At 42.9% G+C, this 26,534-nt stretch overlaps 1 protein-coding gene across 2 annotated transcripts; it reads left to right on the top strand.

Annotated features, from left to right (window-relative positions):
• Nucleotides 1-4,297: 4,297 nt before the first annotated feature.
• Nucleotides 4,298-26,319, top strand: NUTF2 (nuclear transport factor 2). 2 transcript variants are annotated; one of them, XM_058845537.1, is made up of 5 exons: nt 4,298-4,429; nt 12,906-13,030; nt 14,966-15,037; nt 19,100-19,198; nt 25,727-26,319. In XM_058845537.1, exons 2-5 carry the CDS (start codon nt 12,932-12,934, stop codon nt 25,838-25,840), a joined length of 384 nt encoding a protein of 127 aa, XP_058701520.1. In that variant the 5' UTR covers nt 4,298-4,429; nt 12,906-12,931; the 3' UTR covers nt 25,841-26,319. The 2 variants fall into 2 exon arrangements, with proteins under 2 accessions (XP_058701520.1, XP_058701521.1); XM_058845538.1 differs by lacking the exon at nt 4,298-4,429 and adding an exon at nt 4,802-5,062.
• The last annotated feature ends 215 nt before the right edge of the window (nt 26,320-26,534 follow it).

Here is a 26,534-nt window from a genome sequence, read left to right as displayed (position 1 = left end):
CACTGAAGCTTGGACCCTTTCCTGTGCACTTCAGTCTTGGCACAGCGCTGCTTTCTGGCATCCCTCGGACTCTCCCAGCAGTGACATCTCCACGCTGTGGGTTGTGAGTGCTGTGCAAGGATGGAGTTAGGGGAGTTCTGATAACTCCTCCCCACTCTCTGCAAAGGTCACCAGCTCAATCCAGTGAAACTAAAGAGGAAACAAATGCTCAAAGAGCAGAAATCCCCAAACATGTCACATCAAATCACGGAGAAGCTAATGGGACAGAGCCACGTGGTTACAGCATGTGCATTCTGCTCTATATCATTAATTTACTGATGTTAAAAATTTCAGCAGGTAACTTCCAGGGCTTCCAGAACTGTCCTAGTGGCTGTGATCACAAATTATTCATCAGTAGCAAGTGAACAAGAAAAGCCTCTATGAAGAAGTGCATTTCTGAGGCTCTTGGTGTTTTTTTGCCTTTCAGCTGATTCCCTCTGCCTTCCAGAAGCAGAAGCCCCTCACCATCAAGCAGAGACTGGCCAGCACTAAGAAACTGACTCTGCCCCAGACTTTCCCTGCCCTTTTCCTTGCTGTTTGATGTGATATTTGAGGAGGGTGCCAAAAGAGCTGCTTGGCTTTAGCCTGCTCAGTGTGTTCCAGCAGCTTTTGCTCAGCCCAGGGCAGAGGTGGAAGAGCTGTTTCCCCACTGTGAGTTGGGCAGATGGACTCACACAGTCTGTACTTCACTGGGGATCAGTGCAGAATCCTCCAGCATCTGAGCCTCTCCCTGCTCTCTTTCCTCTCCAGTTCTCAGCAGCTGGCCTGGATCACACATGGTGCAAATTTCATCACACCCTGTGCAGTTTTTCTCCCAGATGAAGCTCTTCAGGACAAAGAACAGAATTCCATCCACCTTTGTGAAGTGCCATCCACCTGGCACTTTTATAGCCAGCCTTAACTACTTCTTGAAGTCCCACCATGTCCCTTGCCACTGGAATTGGGTAGCTGATACTCTAAACCCTTATCAGGAAGCCAATGACACCCTTATGATGATCATGGATGACCCTCTGGTGGTACTTTGGTCCAGATAACACTGGGAATTGTGGCAGACTCGTAGAGAGAAGACTCTTGGCCAGGTGCAAATGTATGATTATGTGAATCATTAGGAATAAACTTATTGCCAATACAGTATCTAAATATTGTCAATGCAGTATAAAATATCAGCAGGTTTAAAGGGCTATAACATAAGCAGGTTTGGCTAGAAGCTTACAGGTTTACAGTCTTTGGCAGTGCAGAACTCACAGCAACAAAGCAACAAAGCACCTATGGAGCTACTTCAGGATTTTATCTCTGGACTTGACTGGATCTTAGTTGGATCTGCAGTCAGGCACCAGGAATCCTGCTGGGGGGCATGCAAGGAGCTCAAGTGACACAGTGGGAGGGTGGCATGTGCCTTTCAGCATTTGCTCCTTGCCAGGTGCAAGGAACCCTGCAGGGGATGGGAGGAGGGAATGCATCAATGAAGGTTTGATGGGAATGGCTCAGGGGACAGACAGACTGTGAAGACAAGGTTCTCATCTAGAAGAAAACATCAGACCACATCACCTTCTAACTTCCTTGTGCCCAAAAGCTTGCACCTCCAGCTCTGGAGTGCAGTGTGTCCTCCTGAGTGGAGCTGCAGCCCCAGCACAGCCTGATGTGAACACAACTCTGCTTCTAACAAGACTGGCCCTCTGCCAGCAAGAGCCACGCTGAGCAAATAAAAGCTCTTTTGCCAGCTGCTTTGTAAATAAATCTCATTTGAATATATTACTTGCCTTGTTTTTATAAGACTACACAACATTTTACTTGGCACAGTCAGCAGGATGTCAATAGGGTGGTTTCTGGGGAGTCAGGGCTGTGCCTTTTCTCCTTTGGGGATGGAATGGGTGAAGGAGAAGGAGTTGGAGGAGGTGGTAGAGGCACAGCAATGCGGCCGCAGCAGAAGAGGACGCGGCAAAGAGAGCGTGTGTGCCACCTTGGGAGCGTGCCTGGTACAGGCACATCGTGATTATTCCAGAAGACTGGAAACAGAGAAACAGCTAGAGACAGATGTCTTAAAAGAACTAACAGGGAAGGAGAGCAAATATGTTTATTGGAACGAGGGACTGAAATGACTCTGTCAAAACAAAACAACAACAAAAAAACAAAACCCCGAACAATAGGATTATCCACTTCTGGATGGTGACAGCAGATGTGGATCCAGAGGACTGGTATGGGCATATTTAGGGAGATTCTGATGAACACATTTCTGAAGGATAAGAGGAGTTAGAGGAAAGAAGTGTGGTCTCTTATTTAAAAAGGTCTGTAGGTCCACATGGCCAATGTTCCCTCTACTACTGTATGCCCAACCCAACTTGGTGGACTACAACGTAAACTTTTGTGCAGCCCAGGGGAAACAGAAAATGAGTGTTTGTGGAGAGTGTCTGTGATGGGGGGAGATCCAATCATGGATGTGACAAAGAATTGAGTGGGTTTGGAGGTCCTGGAATGGTTTTGAGTGATGGGCCAGCAGACGTATTACCACTGAGTAGTTTAGGTCAGCAAAGTTATCAGAGCAGCGGTCACAGCGCTGCCAGATTTCAGAAGTGTTTGGGCAGTGCTCCCAGGCACATTGTGTGATTGTTGGGGCTGTCCTGTGCAGGGCCAGGAGCTGTTCTCAGTGATCCTTGTGGGTCCCTTTCAGTGCAGGATAAACTCTGATAAAGGCAGACACTTTTCCTCATGCACATGTTCTCCCATTTCCTACTAAATCAAGGAAGTGAGCAACCATACCTCTGGGAATTTAAGAGGTTAATTCTGCAGGAAGGCACCTTACTATTCTAGCAAAAAAAAAACTTTGCTGCTGCTCAATGTAAACATTTTTCTTCTCTTTCAACCCCTCACCTTTCTGTATTCTAATCCAGCCTGTACCCTTGCAATATTTTTCTTCTACCTGTTTTGGCTATTATTGGTTGTCACATCTCTGTGTATTATCAAATGTCAGCCCTAGAAGGGGACTTGAAGAAAGTTTATTTTAAATGGCTTTTATGATTCTAAGGGAAAACCTTAAGTTCATAACAATTCCTCTACAGATTAATAGTGACTCACTTTTTGGGTTCTGTACCTAATTTTAGCCTTTATTATTGTTCTATTTTTTTTTTTAGGTTTTGTGTTTTTCAGTTTTTTTGAAAGTTTTTATGTAATAATATGATAGCTTTTGGCCCAGAGGGTTAATAATTTTATTTTAGATGATGTATCCTTGCCCAGCATCTCTGAGCTGCAGAGCTCAAGCACTAAACAAGTCATGTATTCCCTAAGTAACCCATATCCACCACTGTAGTACCAGACCACCAACCAGTTCAGCTTTCCAGTTACTCAAGAAATCCAGGAACATAAGTGTCCACAGCCTAAATGTAATCCTAAATCCTGACAATTCCTGTACCCTTACGAGTCCTCTCTGCTGCTGCTGCTTCAGGGAATATGGGAGGGCTCCAGTGAGACCCAAACCACACTTTTTAGACCACTAACAAGTTCACAAGTATTTATTTGAAGGCGTTTTTCTACCACCCCACACCTTCTTTGCTAACCTTTCACTGCAACCAAGTCGAGCAATTTTTTAAAAAAATTGTCACTGTATAGCTCTTCTGGGGGAAACAAAAATTAACTTCAGGACCTGCAGTTGTGTGGCTGACCACCCACGTCCCCACTCAGGGCAAAGGGTTCTGCTTTGTCCGAGGGTACAACCCCATCCCAAAGGGTGACAATCCCATCCCAGAGGGTACAACCCTGTCCCAGAGGGTACAATCCCATCCCAAAGGGTGACAATCCCGTCCCAGAGGGTGACAACCCCATCCCAAAGGGTGACAATCCCATCCCAGAGGGTACAACCCTGTCCCAAAGGGTGACAATCCCATCCCAGAGGGGTACAACCCTGTCCCAAAGGGTGACAATCCCATCCCAAAGGGTGACAATCCCATCCCAGAGGGTTACAATCCCATCCCAGAGGGGTACAATCCCATCCCAAAGGGTGACAATCCCATCCCAGAGGGGTACAATCCCATCCCAAAGGGTGACAATCCCATCCCAGAGGGGTACAACCCTGTCCCCGTTACTCCCCAGGCGCCGCGCCCCTCCCCGCTCCGCTCCCCCACGATCCCACAATGCTCCGGGGCGCCGCCGCGGGGCCAGCGGCGCGCGGGCCCCTTCCCTCATTTAAATGAGCCACCGCGGGGTTCGGCGCGGGACTTGTCGGGAGTTGTAGTTCTATTCGCTCCTCTCAGTGCGCGGCCGGCGGCCGGTGTGACTCGCTGTCCCAGCATGCCGAGGGGCCGGGCGGAGCGGGGCGGGGCGGCAGCGCGGGCGAGAGAGGCTGAGGGGGCTCGCGCCGCGCACGGGGCCGCTGCCGCCGCCATAGTGGGAGCCGCGGGTGAGTGCGGGGGGCGCGACCGGCAGTGGCAGCGGGACTGGGACCGGCACCGCCCGCGGGCCGGCACACGGCACCGCCACACCCCGCGCTCGCCCCCCGCGGCCCCGTGGCCCAGCCCCATCCCCGCCGCGGGGCGCTGCCGGCTGCCGCGGGCCGGGCTGGGCGGGAGCCGCCGACCAGAGCCGGCCTGACCTTCCCCGTCTTTGAGGCGCCGGCAGCCCGGTCCCGGAGGGGCGGCGGCGGCGGGAGCCGAGCCATCGCCGGCTGTTCCCGGGACTGGCGGGCCCCGCGTGTGGGTGGGCGGGCGGGCTGAAGGGGGCTGGGTGGCCCCGATCCAGCTCCCCCGGGGGGAGCGAGGGGCCTCGGTAGGGGCGAGCTCGGCCCGCAGGCTCGGGGGCAGATCGCTCCGGCGGGGCCGGGAGGCAGCGGGGAGGTGCGGGCTGTGCCTCGCCTCGCCTCGCCCCGCCGGCAGCCCCCGGCACTCCCCGGACGTGCTATCTCCGCTACCGCCCAGGCGGGCCCCAGCGCTGCCGCCGCGACCCTCAGGAGCACCGAGGCTTCTCCTGGGCCTGGTGCCCGTCGGTGCTTCTGTCTTGCTTTACCACGGCTCGGTATTGCAGGGAGGAGAGTAAAGTGAGTGAAGCGGGAGCCACGAGGAGGTGGTTTGTGCAGGGCAGAAGATATACTCGGTTTGATGTTCTTGCTGTTTTCTGTCTTGCCAGAAGGTTGTGAGGACCGAAGTTACCTGACATGATTGAATCACTTTGACACATCGAATGTGAAAGGTTCATGCTTCCTTGGAGTGAAACTAGCAAAGTGCATGTGCTCAGTGATCTGCTGCAGCAATGTAGTTTTCTACTTTGAGTTACCATTTTCCAGTATGATCTGCAAGAGAGATTTTTTTTTTCTTCCCTTCTTTGTCTGTTGTCACCTTTTAGATCTGAAAACAATCAAAACCTGCAAAGGTGTACAATAGCAAGGAGATGTTACATTCAGTTAATGTGAGATAGCTTTCTGAAGATAAGTTAAATCCCCAAAAGTCTGTTCTTGCAGTTCAAATTGAGCTTCCAGTCTGAGGCAGGCCGAAATAATAATTCAGCTCATTTTAAGTCCATAATTTCTAATGTAAATGTATCTTAGAGTTGGACATACTGTATTGCAGTTGAACTGGGAAAAAAAAAAAAATCAGGTAAATGCTGGGATAGGAATTGGTTGCAGAAACATTGCTTGAAAGTGAATTCTGATTCCTTAATCAGCTGCTGTCTCAAGTTAGTACTCTTGCCTTCTTGAGAAGTTGTGTTCAAGCAGTGATTTCTGTATTTGTGTGTAGTGACTTTTAAGTTTTCTTTTAACAGCAACAAAAAAAAGCATTTCACAGACCTTCACCTAGATGTAGCAAAATTACTGTATATAGTAAAATGCCTGATCTCGTTTAAAGTGAGGTGATATTTTGGCTCACTTTTGGACTATTTTCCTACTAGGCCCCTAATTATTATTTGTCTAAAACGTTGCAAGTTATTTGTTAGACGATTTGAAATATATTTGCTTAACATCTGTGTTTGTTCAGGTCTTTAGAAAAATGCAAATGGTAACAAATTTCTGTAGTTCTCTCTGCTGGGATTTCTTTTGTCTCTGTTAATAAGAGGGTCATTTAGTTAGTGAAAGTAGAATGGTAGGTTTAGGGATGCAATATATACTGATAGCTGGTAACATTGCAAGTATAATTCTTTTAGGTTGTTTTGAAACTCTTAGATATTGTGGCAAGTTTGGCCATTAAATGTTTTGTTACTGTGTCTATAAGGTAAAGAAAAACTGTGTGTAGCAATTCTCCCCTGCACTTTCCCAGTGCCTCCCCTGTTTTTTTTTTTAAACTGAGCAGTCCTGCATTCATTCTGGGGAAAGGAAATGTGGCTTCAGCCTAACAAACTTGAATTCATTTTTTGGCTTGCATGGAGAATACTCTGGAAAAAAAGGCAGTTGTGTAGCAATGTGGCTTTTGCTTAACAATGAAACATTATGTCCTCCTCTGCAGTTATGTGTAATATATGACTGTATATTTGAAAATCATCCTGACTGAATCTGTGTGGCTCTCTTGGGTTGATAGGTTGCAGTTGGGATGAGCATCAAGCTGCAGGCACAGTGAAAGCTTTCCCAGTCTTCCTCAGATCCTTTGTGTACTGGTGGCATTACAGTTGCTGACATTTCTAACAAAAAAAGGATGTACTTCAATTTGGCATAATTCCCTCATTAATTTGTTCTAGCAAAGTTGGAGTAAAGGAATAAAAAGACTAAGAAGGGGAAAGTAAATGTATTTTCCAGAAGGAAATAGTCTGGACCTTGTCATCTTCCCCTTTCTCCCTTTCCATCCTTTCACTTTTCACGTATCTAGACTTAATTATTTTTAGCTCTGAAAGCATATTTAGGATAATATAATTTCTTGCACAGAGCAGTCCATGGCAATTACTTGGTGGACGTCTCTGAAGTCAATGGTTTCTGATTGGCCTTGAGCTGTAGTTCACAGAGAGTTCTCCTCTGTGGATCAATCAACTGCTGTGGAAATAATTGTGAAAATACGTCAGAGAAACATTTCTTTCCTTCCGTCTCTGAATGCACAAATTTGGCCCTCAACTGGAAATTTTCTGGGTTTTCAAATGGAGAAAGATTGATCGCTGAATTGGCATTTACCGTCAGACATGCAGAGTGTTGAAGATAAATGGCTGACGAGGCATGATGCCCCTCAGTAAGTTCCAGTATTTCTGCATCTCTGTGTTACTGTGCATGGCCTGGGCTTGTTTAGTCTAGGAAAGGTTTGAGCAGGGCTTAATCACAGTCTCCAGTCTCTGTCAGGCCATTATCAGGAGAATGGAGCCAGGCTTTTCTCAGGGTACCTCATGGCAGGACACAAGGGACATAACTGGAACAGATGGGATTGGGGTAGGACACAGGACAGCTGCCCTCTGTATGAGGGCAGTCAGGTGGTGGAACAGGTTTGTCCTCCCGCTTTGAGCTGGAGGAGGTCCCTTGCAAACCTGCATTATTCTGTGATAATAGTTTCTCTGTTGGGAGTGTATCCTTTGCTAAAGGAGGATGATCTGTTATCTAGTGGTTGTTGGTGGAGTTGAAGAGATGACCTGTTTGAAAGAAGATTAATTGGTCCTGTGATGCTGGTTCCTTTGTGTTCCTAGAAAGTGCACACTGGAGACACTCCTGTCTGTGCAAGTTTTAGTGGCAAAAGAAAACCAATTGAAGGAAAAAATAGCATAAAACTGTTTGCTGCTTTACTTACCAGTCTAAAGACTGCTGACTATCTAATCTGAGCGATCTAAAATACCTGCATGGTAGAAATTGCAAGAGTATCAGGAACTGAAAAAGCTGAGAGTGCTTTCATTGTCCTTATTTTCTCCTGTTAATCAGTAATGAAGGGTGCAGCAACTGGTGGTCCCAACCGTGCTTGCTGTGGATTCGCATGTGTCACTGGACCAGCAGCACAGATTTAAGGGCAGTGTTGGTATTATTTTGTTGCACTGATTCTCAAATCTTCCAGAAAACAAGCTTGAATTCAGTCTTAAGAGAGTTTAAATTTGGTTGTGTCTTGGGCTGGCTTTACTATCCTGGGAGCGTGGTTTATGTATGCTGAGATTTCTTGTGGAATAAATATAATCATAACTGATTAGAAGGTAATAGAAGATAATTTTCTCCACTAGCTTTAGAATGTATTGGTTTGAGATTTTTCCTCTTTAAATTCAGTGGGGTTTTTTAGTGTTTTGCAGACCAGAAAGACTTTACAGATTTTCTTTGCCTGTGGTGGGTGTTCATTGGTTCTTTGAATACAGCTTGCTTTTTAAATGTGGCAAACCCTGGCAGACCACCTCTGTTTTTCTTTAGCAATTTGTATTTTACTATTGCTTGTGCTAGTTTTTGTTGACTTTTTGAGGGAATGTAGTATTCTTTTAGAATTGCAGGTCTATCTTGTTCCAGTTCAGAATGACTTGATTTTTTTAATTGATAGCAGCAAGCTTACATGTGTCCAGGTCTGATAATGTGGTGAAGCATAAATGCTGGCTGAAGCAACTTTTTGTTCTTTTTCCATACTGCAGAGCTGTGACAGTAGCTCACCTGGTCCAAATGTCACTGGCACTTATGTGCTTCAGAGAAGGCAATCTCTTTATAAGTCTTGTTTTTCCAAGTAAAAAAGTGATTTTTCCTCAAGCTACCCCTCTGAGTAGCTGTGGTGGTGCCACACGAGCAGAAAGATGGACTTTGTGCTGCAGCAAACTGACAGAGAATCATGTGTTTTATAGCTTGTGAAGGAAGCAGTAGGAGGAGGTTTCATTGAGACCAGGGCCAGAAACGAGTCTCGTAAGGACTGAGTTCCCCTTAGGAGTTATGGGCAGTGTTGTTGTGCTTGTGCTAATCTCACACCCAGAGCTAAGGCAGGAGGGATGGAAGAGGGCTGAGTGTAGACAGAGACACCAAAGCTGGGACAAGCAATGGAAAAGATTCTGTATTTTTGGATTTTGTCGATAAAGAAGTCTGCTGAGGCTGTGTAACCCTAGTTTTTTCTCAAGGTCACTCGCAGCTCATGTGGAGGCCTTGTTCTCTTCTAAGTCTTCTCTGTCTTATGGGTGCAGCTTTCTCCTCAGTGCTTCTTCTTGCTGGGTCCTGCAGCTTGTCCTGCTCTTGGTGCAGTCTGCCATGTGCCAAAGCAGATGGAGGCAAAGCAATCACCAGGGATGCTCTGGGACCTTGCAGGATGAGATAGGGATTGTGGTGAGAGATGTATAGAGGGATGGAATTTACTCTTGACACGTCAGTGTGCAGCCTGGCTAAGGTATTGGAGAATTTTATTTTGGTGTCACTGCAGAAGGTGCCTGCTGAGAAGCACTTCAGTTCAGTAGTGTCAGCATATACCTGTTGAAGACAGAGTTGCTGGGAGCTGCAGCTTTTGTGCACTGTATTGGGTTTCTGCTTCAGCACAGACTGCTGGGTGGTGTTTGGGGTGGGGATAAAATCTCTAGTATAAGCAGATTCCAAGAAATAGAGTGAATAATGTGAATTTAGTGTTACACTATGTGCTGGTAGCTCAGCTTTACCGCTGTGCTTTTGTGAAGAAACTGTTAATCAAATGGTCCCTGATGTTCTTAAGTGGATGTGAGGAGGTAGCTTTGGTTTGAAGTGACAAAGGCAGGGAAAATAATTAGCTTAAGGAAATTATCTCCTTTTCCATTAAAGGAGAATTAAGGTGGAATATCCAGTAAGGCACTTAGACAATAGTAACTTTCAGCAGGTGCCTTTGAAAGGACAGGTGTGCCATATCATAGGAGCTTTCTAGTTTATTGGAACTTCTTTTATTTGGCATTATATTAAGTGAATATTCTTGTTTCTGTAGCCACGGACAGATTTGAATGAAGCACGGATGGATTTGGCTGGATGGCTCTGTGTTGCCCTAGTGTTTACAGCATCAGAACCTGTTTTCCTCATTTGCAATAGATCATAAAGCCTTTTGTATTGTATTTATCTTATTAAAATACTGTGCTGATAACTGTATCAATACAGTCTTACATGGGTTGTGTCTCACTGAAAGGGACTGGGCTTGATGACACAGATCATTCCCATCTTGTTCTTTCTTTAGGTACATCTCTAAGCTTCTTACAACTGTAATGACAGGCAGAAAACAGTATGGAGGACAAAGGTGACAAATCAGAAAAGGAAAATAAACAGGAGGAATGAGTGGTCAGCAAAACCATATATGAATGGCACAGGAAAGACAGTAAGGTTGTAGCAAACAAAAAAAATTAGTCAAGGATCATTAATTTCAACTTCATTTTATTTTTAGCTTGTTCTCATTTCTGATGAAATAAACATTACAACTGGTCAAATTTGTGCTCTTTTTTATTTATTTAACAGTATTTTACTGCTCAAAATACAAATACTTATTTTAGGAGGAGATAGCAACCTAACATACTAATTTTTAGATCTAGAAACCATAATTCTACTTTCTATATTTAAAATAAGAATGCCTTCATTCCTTGCAGTCTCTAAGGCTTTCTCACAGTTTCAGGATGGAACAGAAGGCATCTGGTGCTTGAGCGAGGCTGTTGTGCCTTGAGGGACTAAATGAGGTGCAGTGCTGGCGTGCAGCTTAATCTTGAGTTTGTATGATGGTACAGGGAGCTGTTAAGGGTGAATGCACATCTTGTATGTGGGGAAGTTTAATATGCCAATACCTGACTTGCATTCGCTTCAGAAGAATAAGCTGGTGGTTATTTTGTTGTCCTTTACTTCAGTTCAGCGTTAATGTGTGACTGCTGGGCATAAATACTGTCAATTAGACTTGCCCTTAAATGTTTAGGAATATCTGATAGTGATGTAACTTTGTGTGTTGGAAGTTGAAGCTATGATGCTCCATAAAAAGTGTATCAATGTGATTTTCATCTGTGCTGATTGTTGGCTCCACTGCAGCCATCCCAAACTACACACTTCTAGGTACCCACAGGTCTGGAATGGAAACTGCAAGCATCGACTTAAGTCCTTCTGGTTTCCAAATATGACATGAGTCCTACTTCTCAGCAGGGTGGGCATCACTCAGTAGAATTTCCAGGGAGTTGGTGCCATGTTTTAGGGTGTTTTTTCTTCAACATAAAATCCTCTAATACAGGCTGAAGTTATTTTATTTCTGGATCAGCTCGTTAGGCTGTATGCAGCAATTACAGATGTGTAATCAATACAACCTTTTCACTTGTAAAGAACTAGATTAAAGTTGTTTGGGAGGTGAGTGTGGGGTTGTTTTTTTTTTTTTTACTCTATTGTATTTGGGTGTTTTTTTTTAATTTGCAATGTGTTTTTTCCCAGAGGAGTGACCACACAGGGTAAACTCCTCCAGACTGAGGTATGTACTGCAAGTATCAGTGGAGTGCTTATGATGGTGACTAACACCAGATTGTAGATCTCTTTGGAGCAGTTGAAACTATAGTGGTGTGGCAACAAGACTGAATTTTTGTTAGTGTGCAGGTTTGGTGAGTTTGGTGTTGACTATACTGCTTAGGTATCTGATTGTGAAATAAGGATGTTTAAAGCTGTGATAGCAGTTGTTCTTGGTGGTTGAATTTACTACCCTGAAAACAAAGATGCGATCTGCTGTTAGGTCACTGATCTAAGAGATTTGCTCTTCTGTAAGTCTGGCCAAATTTCTATGACCTTAAAACTTCCAACCTAGAGTCTAAACACATTTTAGTTCCCATTTGTATGAGCAAAGTTCAGACAGCCAAAGGCCTAAAATATGAAGAGTTTTGTTGCCGAACTGTGCACAGAAAGCTGGGCCTGGGAGTATCCTTTGTGGAGACCTTGGGAATGTGTGTTTTGCTTTTATTATGAATTTGTCAAATCTTATACGGGTATGTGAGTAATTGACAGGTAAAGGAACGCAAAATAACTATTATGTCCTGTGTCCTAAAACAGAATTTCCTACCCTTCCAGGCTTGCAGTGCAATTTAAACCTGTAACTTCAAGGTTCCTGGACAGGGATTGCAAAGAGAGACTAGTGGCTGACAGATCTAGATGTTAAGCAAGTATTTGCTTGAAGTGAACTTGGGTCTTAAAATATAGCGTAGTGGGGTTTGAGTGCAACATTTTTGTTTTGAATTTTAGCACAATTCTTCAGACTTTCAGAGAGAGATCAGGATAAATAAAAATTAAGTTGCTTTCTTGAAAAATGTAATGTGAAAAAGCCATAAGCTTGGGCCTGTTTAGACTGCTGTGCATGCTCTATGCTTAATCCCTCTGGAACAGAAGGACTTGTGTTCAGAAGTGTGGGATACCTTCAGCACCTTGACTAGGAATTGCAGATTCTCACCACTATGAAAAATCATGGTTTGTATTTTGAAGTTATTACTGGCTCAAAGATAAGCATCGAGTCTACTTCAGCCTCACTGACAGGATAGAAGAGGATGGGCAGTAAGCTTATGTTAAACAAAGAGCTAGTGAATTAATTGTTGTTATGTGCCATTGACAGGACACTCTTAGAATGGCCTGTTGATGGTGAAATACCTGAGGAGCTAAATACATGAATCATTTGGTGTAAGCCACTTGCAGACAATCCATGTTAATAGGTCAGTTGTTTACAGTAAATGAGATCAAGTTGAAACAGCGAGCACTTGCCAGCTTGTTCAGATGGTGTAACTTCTGAAATATGTGAAGACAAGGTGGTAACACTTAGTTTTGTTCTTGTTCTCCACTTTTGTACATGAGATGTGACCTCACACTGAAACAGCACTACAAACCAAATCTATAATTAGAAATTAAACCATTCAGTATCCAAGACTTTTATTTACAAGTCTAGGATATGGAGGTGAGTTTGTCCTACTTATCCCAAAGAAAAATTCAGGCCAGTTGAGAGGATCTGTGTTTCTCGATGATGTGATACTCAAGTGTTACACTTATTCCTCTGATCTTTGTGATGATTTTATTTCTTTTACAGTCACTGGCTCTGGTTGAGGATTCAGAATGGGAGACAAGCCTATCTGGGAGCAGATTGGATCCAGCTTTGTACAACATTACTACCAACTTTTTGATGCAGACAGGACTCAGTTAGGAGCAATATATGTAAGTATCCACAGAAAGGGAACTGGGGTTCTCTCCCATTGTCTGGGATTCCCTGTTTTGATGTGTGACAATACACAGGGTGGGATAGTGGGCTTTATCCTGACTCCAGAATGCCAGTCAGTGCAATCACACTCACTTTTATTTATTGCTTTTCTTTTATGTTTCACTTCTGTTTTGAGCTTTGTTTGTCTTATAGGCAGTCAGTGTCACAAAAGCCCTGTTTAGCTGTAGGCAGCAATTTGTTTTGGAGAGTTTGATGATAATCTTGTGATGAAATGCTCTGTAAAAGCAAACATTCTAGTCTTAGTTTGCCATTAATTTACAGGCATGGATTTGCTTGGATCCCTCTTGAAGTGGGATGTAATTTAAATCCTACCTTGTGTTTAGCAGTTCTTGCAGGTGTTTCTTGGATCTCATGCTATATTAATGCTCTGAACATTAAAATAAATTTACAGTTTTAAATCCAGTTCAAACATGTAGAACAACATGTTAAATGGATGTATATTCAGTTTAAATTTCCTCAAATATTAGGTTTTTAGCTTTGCATCTTATTTGGGGTGAAGTAGACTTGGATACCAGAATTAAAAACTGTAACTAACAAACCTAGGGAACATCAGCTTTTAGTTTTGGTGGAAGATTCCTGCAGATCATGCGAAGTGCTCTGTGTGTGGAGTGGATTGCTGATGGTGAGGATTGCTGCTGGGTGGCTGAGGAGTTGCAGCAAGATATTCAAGGCTGACAAGTCTTCTAGCAGCATATCCTGTTTTTCTGGCTGATTTTTCATCTGCTGGATTAGCTGTGTGAAGTTCCAGCAAGCTCTTGAGGCTTGAAACGATTCAACACCCTCTGACACCTTCTTACACTTCAGCAATATCCAGCAGCACTGATACCATTTGCTCTTGGGATTGTTGTGTACTTGCCAGATTGTTGGTTTACTTTTCCCAAGAATCATTGTACAGAGCCGAGAGAGGAAGAAAATCAAGCAGTTTTTGTTCTAACCACAGCTCTTATGAAGATATGAAGCCTTAAATATGAAGGCTCTTAGTAGTTTGTATTTTATTACCAAAATACATTCAGTCCTCAAAATGATGGTAAGTACCAACTAATTTAAATTTCTGGAGATAGGGCCTTCCACACAGTGAGCTCCTGGCTTTTTTTCACCCTTGGGGTCTTTCTGCCTTCCATCATTCAATGAAGAGTCCTGTTCACATGTAATTGGGAGAACTATTATGCAGGTCACTGATGTGTGTTGTTTTGTGGAGTTCCTGAACTGTGGGGAATGGGACCACCCTTTTTTTGTGTGGCTTGTGAGGTCACAATTTGTCTAAATTTGAGGAGATTCTATAGAAATGGGTTTTTAATGATAAGCTTTTTCCCTTCAGAGACCCCAGGGGAACAAAAAAAATTTTATAGCATGCAGGGAGCTCTTAGATTTGGTCTGTATTTCTGTACTGCTACTTCCACCACAAGTTTCAGTTTATCTTTAGTGGTGTAATCCAAGACCATTAAGACTTTTGTCATATTCCAGGTAGGGATCTGGCCAATCACTTTTGCATTGCTTGAGTTAGGGGAGTTGGAGCACTATCCTGTTGGTGTAACCCATGTTGTCAGTTTTCTTCGTATATTTTTCTCTTTCCACATGCTTGACTTTGTGTCCATATAATTTTTATTTGTTTTATCCTTTAGATTTTCTTCTGAACTTTTATCCATGGGCAGGAACTCTTTTTGCTGGTAGACTTATGATAATGAAATGTAGTCTACTTAATTTTTAGTTGATTGTTCCAAACTTTTTCAATGGATTTTGCTAGTTTTTTTCTATGTTCCTTTGAGGTAGTTTTCAAATAGCTGGATTCTGAGGATTTTTGCTAAATAAAGTCTCTTAACAGGATTGCTTAAGGGTTACCTGAGTTGATGACATTTTTCTTTTTCCTCCAGATTGATGCATCATGCCTTACGTGGGAAGGACAGCAGTTCCAGGGCAAAGCAGCCATTGTTGAAAAACTCACTGTAAGTCTGTAATCCTCACTGAATGTTTTGGGAAACAGTTATGAAGACTAGAAGATAATTGCTTCTGAAAATCTGAGTTAGACTTAAGCAGTTCAAAAATCTTGACCTCATGCTTCCAGCTTAGGTCTTCAAGAAATGTTATGAATTACTGCTGTGTAGTGGGTTATTCCACTGATGGCTCTAATAGTGGAATGTTAATTGACTCCATAGTTTGCAAGGTTATTTTGTGACTGCAATTGTATTTGACATTATTGATTTATTTTTTTTAAAAGGTCTAATGCATAAGCTGCCTCTGATCTAGAGGAGTGAAAGGTGCCTTTGCTCTTTTAAGGCATGCCAAGGAAGAAGCAATAGCAAACCTGTTACTTGGATCTGTCTGTGATAAAGGCTAGACACATTACAGCAAGGAACAACTTGTTTTCTGATACGTAAACTGCAAATAAGTTCTATAGTGGAGAAGCTGACTTATCCTCAATGCAGATTTGTCAGCAGTTCAGATATGAGCAGGTATGGTTCAGGACTTTGAAACATGTTTCCTCTTCAGCAGGTGAGAGGATACGAATTCCATGTTTGTTTAGTTAAACTAAAAGAATTTTTACCTTATTGAGTAAATCCATGCTTCTGTTATTAAACTGGGGGTACTTGCAAGCTGTCATGAGACTAGAAAGTTTGTTTCTCTTGCAAGACATGCAGAGGACAAACTTTTTAGGTCACCTGACAGTCTGCTCTGATACGGTATTTCAGACATTTTTATTACACATTGAAAAGAAAAAGAATTGTAACCTGACACTTGGCTTATTGCACAGCTACTTCTCCTGTGTTTTGGAATTGCTTCTTTTGCCTAAGACATCTTTAACTGAGAAGACTGAGGTTTGCCCTCAGGTCTGTACTTCAGCTACTTGTGTTGCCTTTGAGAAGGCTGCACATCTCAGAAACAGCAGCAACTGCTTGCTTGTAGGTGAGAAGATACCCAAGCTCCAGGATTGCTTGTTTGTGTACTCAGTGTTCTTTAGACTTTTGGGCTTGCAGCCACTTAGATATCCAACCAGCCAAGCATGTGCTTGGCCACAGTGTCTGATTGCTGCCTGGGGTTCAGCCCAGGGCAGATCTAGCCCCTTTCCTACTGTGACATAGCTCATCTTTACCTTCCCTATCTCTGGTGCAAGGTGGCCTTTCTGGATTTATGTGCCTGCTGCAGTCATAATTGGTGAGTGAAGACACACTACTCTGCTTTAGGGAAATTTTTTCTGGCTTGTATCCATCTGCATAAAGTAAAGAGGAAATGCACTGAAGTTTCTCTGTGCCCTTCCACTGCCATGGCTCGTTATGGGCTGTATCAGCTTACAGTGACTCTAATGTCGTTCAGCATTCCTCTTTCGGCACTGAGCTGCCTGGGCTCTGTTTGCTGTGTCAGCTTCATGTGCTCACCTACTCTGCTTCTGGAGCTGCTTAGTCAGTTCAGCACATCCCTAAAAGTTTGACACTGAAATTTGTTCACACCTCTGTGGTCTTGTGTCTTTTAGTCCCTGGCTGGTGAACTGATGTAAGCACAAAGAGGTGGCATTTTCTTTTAGATCAAATTCTTTGCTGTGTGACAGCAATGGTATGGCACCTTTTCAATCTGCTAATATAGTAGGGCAAGGTTGTATGGGCATTGCTCTGCAGGCCTGGCACATCTGTACCTCGTTACAACGTGGGAATTGACACTTGTTCCTTCTGTCCTAATTGGTGCTGGACTTGTTTCACATAGTATGCCTGTGCTAATTAGGGGCAGCCTGATTTACATTGAGCATTTGAGATAATAATTACGTAGTTCTATGAACATAATGGACCAAGGAAGCTGAGACAGGTATTCTTGCTGCCAGCAGTGAGTTTATGCAACTCAACTTTATTCTTGCCTAATTTCTCTTACCTGACTTTAAGGAGATTCCATAGTTTTCATAGTGAAAGACCAGTCAATCTCTAATGTCAGGGGATGGTAAAAACCTTGCTTGTTGTGTGGCTCCATGCTTTTTAGACATTTCTGTTGTACTTTTCATACCACAAAATTCTTCAGTACAGATGGATGTCTATGAGCAGCTGTCCTTTTAAGGTAGCTTCTGGCTATCCTAAAATCAGTAATCTTTCCTGTCACCTACACCCCTACTCTTTCCAGTGGGATTTCTCCCAATGCATCACACAAGTAGCTCACTAGGCTGGCCAGCTATTTGGGGTCCTTTCTTCTGAAGAGGACAGTCATAGAATCTTTAAAGTTGGAAAAGGTGTCCAAGATCAAGTCCAACCTTTGACTGAACACCACCTTGTTAACTAAACCACAGCGCTAAGTGCCTTGTCCAGTTGTTTCTTGAGCACTTGCAGGGATGCTGATTCCACCACTTCCCTGGGCAGACCATTCCAATGCCTAACCTTTCCAGTCAAGAAATTCTTCCTGATATCTAACCTGAACCTCCTCTGATGCAGCTTGAGGCCATTTCCTCTTGTCCTGTGGAACCAGGTACTTGAAACAGCCACCATCTTACCCAGCCTTGTCTGTGGTTCATTGCCACCATTTTGCAGAGCTCTTGATTCCAAAGCCTTTCCTTCCTCCCTGGACACAATTGCATTCATTCCCCTTCATCTGCCTTTTCAAGAGAATCTTTTTGCAGGGCTTCTTCAACAAGAAGCTGTTGTGCTGAGGTAGAACTATGCTTTGGAGACCCTTTTGTCAAAGGAACTTCCCAGTCTGTGCTTGTGCAGGCTGTGTGGGCATTTTTCACATTGAAGTTTGGGATGGTGTCCCTGGAAAAAAGTCTGCTGGTCATTCAGAAGAGAAGGCTTTGGATTTGTGTTGTTACTAAATGTCTATTCCATACTACAAAGCAGTTGGTTCACTTTGCAGTTCGAAGTTGGTTGGGATTGCACTCCCAGCCAAGAGGACACACTGCAGGCTTTATTAAAGGCTGTTCTTGAATAGTGTCCCTCTAATTAGAGGGCTGTTCCCTACTCTTTGTTTGCTTCCTCAGGTCCTGATCCTTCCACAGTTTCTGTGTTCTCTGTTATCCAAGGATTTAGCTTCCTGGAATTTTTCCTAGAGCCTTAGGCTTGTAGAGCCAAGACTGTATTTCATATCCATTACAGCAGGACTTGTGTCTCTACCTGGGCCTTCTTGGAAGTCTTTGAGGCTCCTTCCACTAGAGGGACATGCAGAACTTGTTGAAGTATGCATTTGGATCTATGTCAACCTGTTTCCAAATCGGGGAAATGCAGCAAAGGCATCCAAGTGCCACCTGAGGTTTGAATGGCCACTGTGCATTTCCTGGACTTTGAGTATCTGCCACATGGTCACCCAGAGCTCCATCCATGCTGAGCTGCCACTAAAGCACCTAGCAGTAATGCAGCTTTTGGGAGAGCAGTCCCAAAACTGCATTTGTGTGTCAGGACTCTGAGATCTCCCAGATATTTCACGTTCACTGCTTGGAATTGTCCATGTTGGAATGTGAATGTGGTCTAAGTTGAAAGACAGGAATTACTCTCAGATGCCTGGTGTTCCTCAAGGTGTGTTCCTTGCACACATACTTCCAGACATACTGACATTGGCTGCCTGAGTGTCAAGGGAATTAAAAAGGGAAAGGGTGGATATGTGGATTTCAAGTCTTGAAGATTTCATCCACTTTTCCTTTCCATTCATAGCCACTTTAACAAAGATGCAAATTTGGAATTGTCTGGTAAACCTCAAGTATTAAATGATAAAATCTTTAAACACAGTTCAGAGCAGAGGTTTGTTCCTTCATCATAAGGACGTTGAGCTTACAGATGATCTGAAGCCCTTCAAGGCAGTGCAATTAGAGTAGAAAAGGTACCATTTACTGTGTATGGTGACATTATTTCCTCTTTTGGTGCTTGAAAAACACACCTGCTAAAATTTACCCCACATGAGTAGTCCCCTCATTTGCAACAGTTCTCTGTGCAGTACTGCCACAGTAGTCTAACACTTCATAACATTGGATTTGCTCAATCTTTGTTTTGTAAGTTAAACAATTCAATTACTGTACATCTCCTTATTTTGATTTCCTTTCATTGCAGAGCCTCCCTTTCCAAAAAATACAACACAGCATCACAGCACAAGACCACCAACCTACACCTGATAGCTGTATACTCAGTATGGTAGTGGGACAGCTTAAGGTAAACTTTTTCCATTACAGGTTAATGAGTGCTTATGTCTTCGATTTTTGCAGGATTCTAAATCATCTGATTTCTGAATACATTTAAATGCACTTATGGGTGGGGAAGGAACGGGGGAAGCTTGCATTGGGATATTGTTCCTCTGCTGTTCAAGAATGCCAAGAAACGCTCCTTCCTTCAGATACTTAGTTCTAGGTAAACCACCTGTAATTTCACAGTCGTGTCCTACCAAGCAAAGTATTGTGGATTTTACTGTGCAGAAAAATATCATGTGGGCTCTAGAAGCATCAGTATTTCACTTACCCTTATGCACTAAGGTTTTGGTGTCCTCTATTGTATTTAAAAGCATTGTCACAGTGTTCTTGGACAATTTAAGCACATCTAGTTTAACATCCTTGATGTAATGTTTGCATTAAGCTCTTGATTTAGCAGACTTCATTTTGTTAACTGTCCACCCTTCAGTGAGTCAATACTTTTTTCTTTACTGTCACAGGCCACAAGAATACAATCCTGGTGTTAGTACAGGCCAGTACCTCTGTAATCAAAACTTGATTCAGCAATGGGAATGTTGCCTCTGAGATCAAAACACTTGTTGAAACAGCTGCTTCTTGTGAAGAATCAGATTATTTTTCAGGCTTAGTATGACCATATTGCTGTGTGAGTGATACTACTGAACTGTGTAAACTTACCCAGTCTGCCAATATACCAGGGCCACATACTTGTAAATTAATGAAGCCGCTTATGAATGAAAGACATTGTCCTGGAATTTCCAAGAAATACTCTGTATGGAAAGTCAGCCGCAGGCTGAACTTGCTCACAGTGGGTGGTGTTAGTTTAAAAAATCTGAAATTATGTAGCAGTAGCTAATCATATTCATTTGGTCTGGCCATGCAGTGAAGTCAGGCCTCTAATGCCATCCAGTATTTAGAGGTACCTGCACCCAGTTTATTTTAAAATAGCTGTTTAGATTTCCTTTTCCTGCTAACTCAATGGCACCTCTAGTATCAAAGCATTCAAACTTTCACTGACACTATTATTTACTAAGCAGACATAGGACTGAATGTTTGAATCTGCTTGCTAAGCTGTCCTCTTAGTTTTGGGCTGGGCAGCTGAGAAGAGCAGTGCCCAGTGTAATGCATCCACTGCTAAACCTAACATAGGCAGCTTTGGCTCTCATTAAAGTTGCTCATGCTTCCTAGCTGCAAGTTGGATTCCAGCTTTTCTGTTGCTCAGTCCCACCTGCACGCACTCCGTGGAAAAGCAGCCACACGTGACCATGGAAAGCACTGAATTACAGGACAGACATGTTGATCTCCTCAGCCTTGCTCTTGGGTGTGCACAAAATTCTGTGATGTGATCAAGACCTTTTGACTTAATGTCTTGGGCCAGTCACATCTGCACCACATTTTGCACGGTCATGTTTTTAAGGTTATTGCATAATTATCAAGCAAACCACAGCTTGCAACAGTGATTGTGTTGGATCCTGTGGCAAGATACCGAGTTCTAAAAGATTCTGTAAAGCTATTGGGTTTTCTCAAACCATAATTCATTAATGTGGAGGAATTGTAAATGCAGTCTGGGAGCTTTCCATAAATACCATGACTTGGAGTAGTATTTTCTGATGTATTTTTTTTAACCTCTGAGTAATTTCAGCTTGCTGAAATAATTTGGGGATTATGTGTTAGAGCATCCAGGTATTTGGAGAGAACACACTGGGTTAAAATATGCCTACTGTCATGATCAAATCCAACTTGCTTGTGAATTTTTAGTAGGTGAGGAAATGTTTTTCCACTCTTCACATTTATGTGTCTCAAACCTTAGCTTTAAAAATTGCATCTTAATCCCTGAGCTGCTTCTCACAGAACAAGTGTCCAGAAAGTCAAAGTCAGCTTAAAGGTTTAACTTCACGCTTCTGCCCTGTGTAACATTTATAGAGATGGACAAATGAAATATCAGGAACTGTCTGTGGCATAATGAACCTGGCTGTCATATGTAGTGAAGACCTTTTTCTTGTGCCAATTCACACATGTTGACAGCCATTTTACTGCATCTCAGTGCTGCTCTGTGTACAGTAACTGAGAACAGCTGGGTGCAGGTGGTACATTTTAACAAGTGGCTCACATGTAGCTCCAGTTGAGCAGGCAGCACTATAATAGGCAAATGTGGAGCTGCATACTCACTGTTATTTAAAGCTGCCTTCTTAGTGGTGTGGCTCCTCAGCCTGCATATGTTGCTCTCAAGGACAGCTGTAACGGAATTTTGCACAAGGAAGGGCACTTTAAAGACCACCAGTAGTATTCTTATATACCAGTATGAACTACAAATAAATTTTTAAAAACCAAACCTTTTGCAGCAAAATAATCACCTGCACTGAGGGGCCTGGGCACAACAGCTTCTTTGAGAAGATGCTGCAGAGTAACAGAGCATCTGAGTAGGTGAATGTCTCTAGCAGGGATCTAACTCAATGGCTAAAGCAGTGCAGTAATTGCTTTCAAATATCCTCTTTAATGGATGCTGATAGGTATTAATGTTTGGGTGGGGTTATCCTTTCGTAGAGGTATAATAAATATACATCCACTTATTCTGATCCTGTTGGTTTTTATTGCTGTTCATTGTCTGAGTGCTGCTTGCTTGCTGCAACTAGGAAGAGTAAGCATCAGTTTAAGCCTTTAGGAGTGAATTCTTTTTGGTGTGACCCTGCTTTGCCAATGTTCATCCTGAATGTCACCCAGTATCTTCAGTGTGCTTCACCTAGTAATGTATTTCTCCTGTCATGCTTAGGCAGATGATGACCAAGTTCTAGGCTTCCACCAAACCTTTTTGTTGAAAAATTTTCAAGGTGCCTGGGTGTGCACCAACGAAGTCTTCAGGCTAGCCCTCCACAACATTTAACCCTCTGCCTTACCTGTCTTCCAGTCCTCGCTGTCCTGGTTGAGTAAGGAGTGCTCTCTTCTTGCCCTTCTGTCCCTTGAGCTCGGCTGAGAAGCATGGCTATGGCTTGTGTGTTCTCAGAGCCATGTGGCAGATCTGAGACTCTCCCCAGAGTGTGATTTTTGAAGTGATCAATGCAGAATTAATTGTGAATAACTAATTGTTATGCGGTGTTTCCTAGTCTTAAAAGGAAAAGGAAATTTGCAATTAAAATCACTGGATATTTTTGTAATGCATGCTGAACACTTAAAGCATTGCTTAAAGCCTGTTAAATAAGGCTTAACATGTGAAAGAACCTGCAGTCTCAAGTAATTAGCCTTTCCTTTGAGGTAAGGGTTGTTGCAATCCTGCAGTTCAATCAATAATTGCTGGGGGTGCTGGTGAAGAAGTAAAACCCTCTTTGACCAGGCAAGAAGAGGAAAGCTGTGTAGTTAAACCTGAAATGCAAAGCAGTGTTCCATCTCAAACTCTGATGTGACTCACTGCTCTGTGAGCTGAGGACTTCCTTTTGAGCCTCCAGGTCAGAAAGGATGTAGAAAAACTGAAAGGTCAAAAAGCTGCCAAGATTGTGGGAGATAAAGAGCTTGTGGAACTGGGAGAGGAGGTGGCTTAGGGCAATCTGCTTTGAAACGTCAGTGAAAAGTAATTGAGTACTTCCAGCAACCTGAAAGTGAGCTTTGTCAGTGGTACTAGACAGTGTAAGAAGGGACAGTGGTTAGAAAACATAACTTGGAAAGTAGAGATGGAACACAAGGGAAGATTTTCATGGGAAGACAGAAACCCTGGGAAGTGGTGCCTGGACACCTTGTGAAACATCTGTTCTGTAAGAATGTGAAGATTCTGCTAGACAAAGCTGTTGCTGATGCAGTGAAAGATGTCCCTGCCCAGGACAAGAGGGTTGGATTAGATGATTTCTAAAGGTCCCTTCTGTGGACCTTTACCTTCTGTGGACAAACCCAGCCTGTTCTGTGGCTCTGTGGTGCAGAGCTGTTGTAGTCTGTGCTCATGCTGAGCAAAAGGCTGGCCTGGAAATCAGAGGATTCTTCCAGTCTGGTTCTGGGACTTCTTTAATTTTTTTTTTAAATTCAATGATGTCATGGAAGAATTTGAACTACAAAAAGGGAAGTTTTATAGGAAGACTGAAGCCCTATGTGTTTTGAGCCTGGGCTCACATCTGGAATGTGAATCCTGAGTTGGACATGCCTGTATTTGGAGTGAAAAGTAAGGACAGAGTTTCAGTGGTGTTATCTGAGCTGTGATGAAGATGTAAACTAAAATGGGATAGGATTAGTCTGTGTTTTCTGGGGCATCTTGAGTCACTGAACTGTGAGCCCTTTGCTATGTGCTAATATTACATAGTCAAAATTTGGGAATGGACTATAAAGTATGTACTTCAGCTTGAATATAGTCTAGGATTTGCCTTGTTTTTAAAGTATACCGCTCCTCTGTCTTATGAAGGGATAACATTAAAGGAATAAAGAAAATTATAATGTGTGACTTCATTGTGGGAATTTGCTGTCTGTACCACACCAAGTGTTTTGGGGAGAATACCCTTTTAGTCTTTCTTTGTGTGTCCAGCCCTGAATTTCTTAAGAAAGGAGGAAATTCTCCTTAAGCTAAAGCATCAAGAGCTGCGGTGCTCTTTACAGAGCCTACATAGGCTTATCAGCAGGAATCAAGGAGACCTATACTAAACTTGTCTGATGATGGTATTTTTTTTTTTTCCAGAGGTATGTTTTAAAGCATACTCATATCAGTAATGACAAGTTCAAATACTTGGCTTGCGTTGGGGATTTTTCTCTCATTCAGTCATGTGTTGAACACTGGCCCATATTCCTGGCCTTACTTGTTGCCATCTTAATTTCTGTCTGTAGTAGTTTCCTCATTCACTTTGTTCTTCATGGTTTTATAGTAATTTGTCTTGCCTGTTCTCCCCATTCTCATTATGTTTTTGCAAGCTGAAGAGTTGTACTCAATTTACTTTCTTCAGTAGGAAACAGTCCTGTAGCTGGATCAGTCTTGTCCTTTTATGATTTTATTGTAGCATTTTATTTTTTTAACTTATAAGAAATGCATGCAGAATTTGATATGTGGGTGTTCTTTGCCTATTTATGCATTTGCTTACTTCTGGGTTTTGGTTCTTTGTTCTTCCCTAACAACTGCTAACCCTGTGCTTGCCTTGATGGCTTTAGAGCTCACAGCTGGTTTAATAAATAAATATCTATCATTATTTCAGTATCACTTTTATGAGGGGCCAGTGTAGGGCTCACTTTGGTTTACCTCTGTGAATTAGCATACACTTGCTGAAACTGCACTTGATGTACACCACTTAACTTCCTAGGTGGTTGTCACTGTGAAATCCTTGCAGTGGCTTTTGGATCTGAATGCTTCCTTTCCATGCACCTGATGCCACCACTGTTCTGGCAGACTTGCTGTTCTGTGATATAACTGATGTTCTTTGCAAGTTGGTCTGCAAAGCTGACTTGTTTCACAGTCCATGAATATTACTTTTTTAAAGTAAATTGTCTTTTTTGTTTATTCTATAGTCTGCTTTTGTCTTCAGACTTTTCACTTGTTCTCGCTGAACAGCAGCAGAGCATTGCCCATGAACTTTCAGTGCCATGACAGCCTCTTTCATGAGCTGCTCTGGCTGCTGCTTTTCAAGGCTCTTTTTTATAAATTCCCCCCCCCTTCTGAAGCTGAATAGTCATGTGTTGAAAAAGTAAAGCTTAAAATCCTCCAAAAATGCTGAATTGAACACACTACAGCCACCATCAGAAGATTGTTTTGTAGTTGGTCCTATGTGCTGTTCAGATTAAATCCTGTTGTGTGATTTTCAGCTGATTGATTTGGGAACAATTTATGTTATTTTGAGGATTTAATTCCTGTACAATGTCTCTGAGAAGGTGGGTAAATAAACATTATAGGTGGGAGTACTAGTCGCCCTCTAATACTATTTTCTACTTTTGTAGTAATATTGTGAATACCCAGACGTATTGTCAGAGGCAGGAGTGGAGGCACTGCTGCAGCCATTCCCTGTGCTTAGAACACATTGTCACAGCTGTAGTGAATGCTCTGCTCCCTTACAGCCATTGCTGGCCAGTGGAAGTGGGAAGTACTTTGTGGCCAGCTGCACCTGCTCTGGCAAGGCTTTCAAAGCCCAGACCCACCTGCATCATCCAGGCAACGTGTCGATACCAATCTCTACAGAAACTCCCTTCTGCCATCAACCCAAAGTTCAGCAGCTAAACATTGAACCACTTTCTTTTAAGCTTGATTCCTGGGCAAGGGATTTGTGATTCAGCACTGAGGCAGGCATGTTCCATCACTGTGGTGAGTGACATGTCAGCAAGTCTTCCACAAAACCCCAACTTCAGATGCCATTGCAGGATTTCCGTGTCTGGGCTCTGGGTGTTTGTCTGCAGAGCCCCTCAGAACAGACCCTCTGGTGGTATTGGTGTCTCCTGAGGTGCTACACATCTTACAGCATGTAATGTCACTGTTAATGTTAGCTTGGAATTGTCTCATCGTGAGTTTTGGAATAAATTTCTCAAAAAATGAGTGTTTTCAACCTTTTTCCTCCCTTTCTTTCTACAGGCTGATGAAGATCCTATCATGGGATTCCACCAGATATTTCTATTAAAGAACATCAACGATGCCTGGGTTTGCACCAATGACATGTTCAGGCTAGCACTGCACAACTTTGGCTGAGCTGCCCATCCCGAGGCACCCGGGCTTTTATTTTTATTTTTTCTTTTTTTTTTTCCCCTTTATTTTTTTCCTTTTTTTTCTTTTTTTTTTTTGTTTTTTTCCTCCTCTCCTCTTAACTGGTATTACTCACACTCACGGAACATTCCAAATATCATACACAAACCTGCAGCACTGCAGAGCGTGAGCAAGCAAGACTTGTGACCTGCCCTTCTGCTGAGTTTACATTGTCACTAGATGAGTTTCTTGTGCATGATGTTTGGAAGTTAGACTTAGCTGCATTTGATAAGAGAAATTTGTGTTGTACCAGCATGCCTCGGAAAGAATTTATAATGCAAAAGGTTGTTGTTTATGTACTGACAAGATGCTCTATAACCCAAAGAAATGAAAGAACAGCAGCCTGTACAGCCCAGTTATTGATTTGTTCAGATGTTTCAATGCTACATTACACAATAAAACAGAGATTTTCTTAAAAGTTTAAATTATTTTTATGAGTTGGCTGTGGAGTGTGATAGTGCTTGCTGGGGGTAGACTGTGTGTGGTGGGGAAATGATTGCAGAGCTGGACCTCGAACTGAACGACTCCTTTCACCAGTGAGTGCAGGGCAGGTCTGCCCTCCTCCATACACCTTTTCCTCTTCTTCTCAGCAGCTTTCCTAACAGAGCCTTCTGGCTCAGTTTTTAACAGTGTCAGCTTA

Source organism: Poecile atricapillus, chromosome 10 (assembly GCF_030490865.1).
Source record: "Poecile atricapillus isolate bPoeAtr1 chromosome 10, bPoeAtr1.hap1, whole genome shotgun sequence".
NCBI classification, from domain to species: domain Eukaryota; kingdom Metazoa; phylum Chordata; class Aves; order Passeriformes; family Paridae; genus Poecile; species Poecile atricapillus.
The sequence above is the reverse complement of the archived record's forward strand: the minus strand, read 5'-3'. Positions and strand labels throughout refer to the sequence as shown.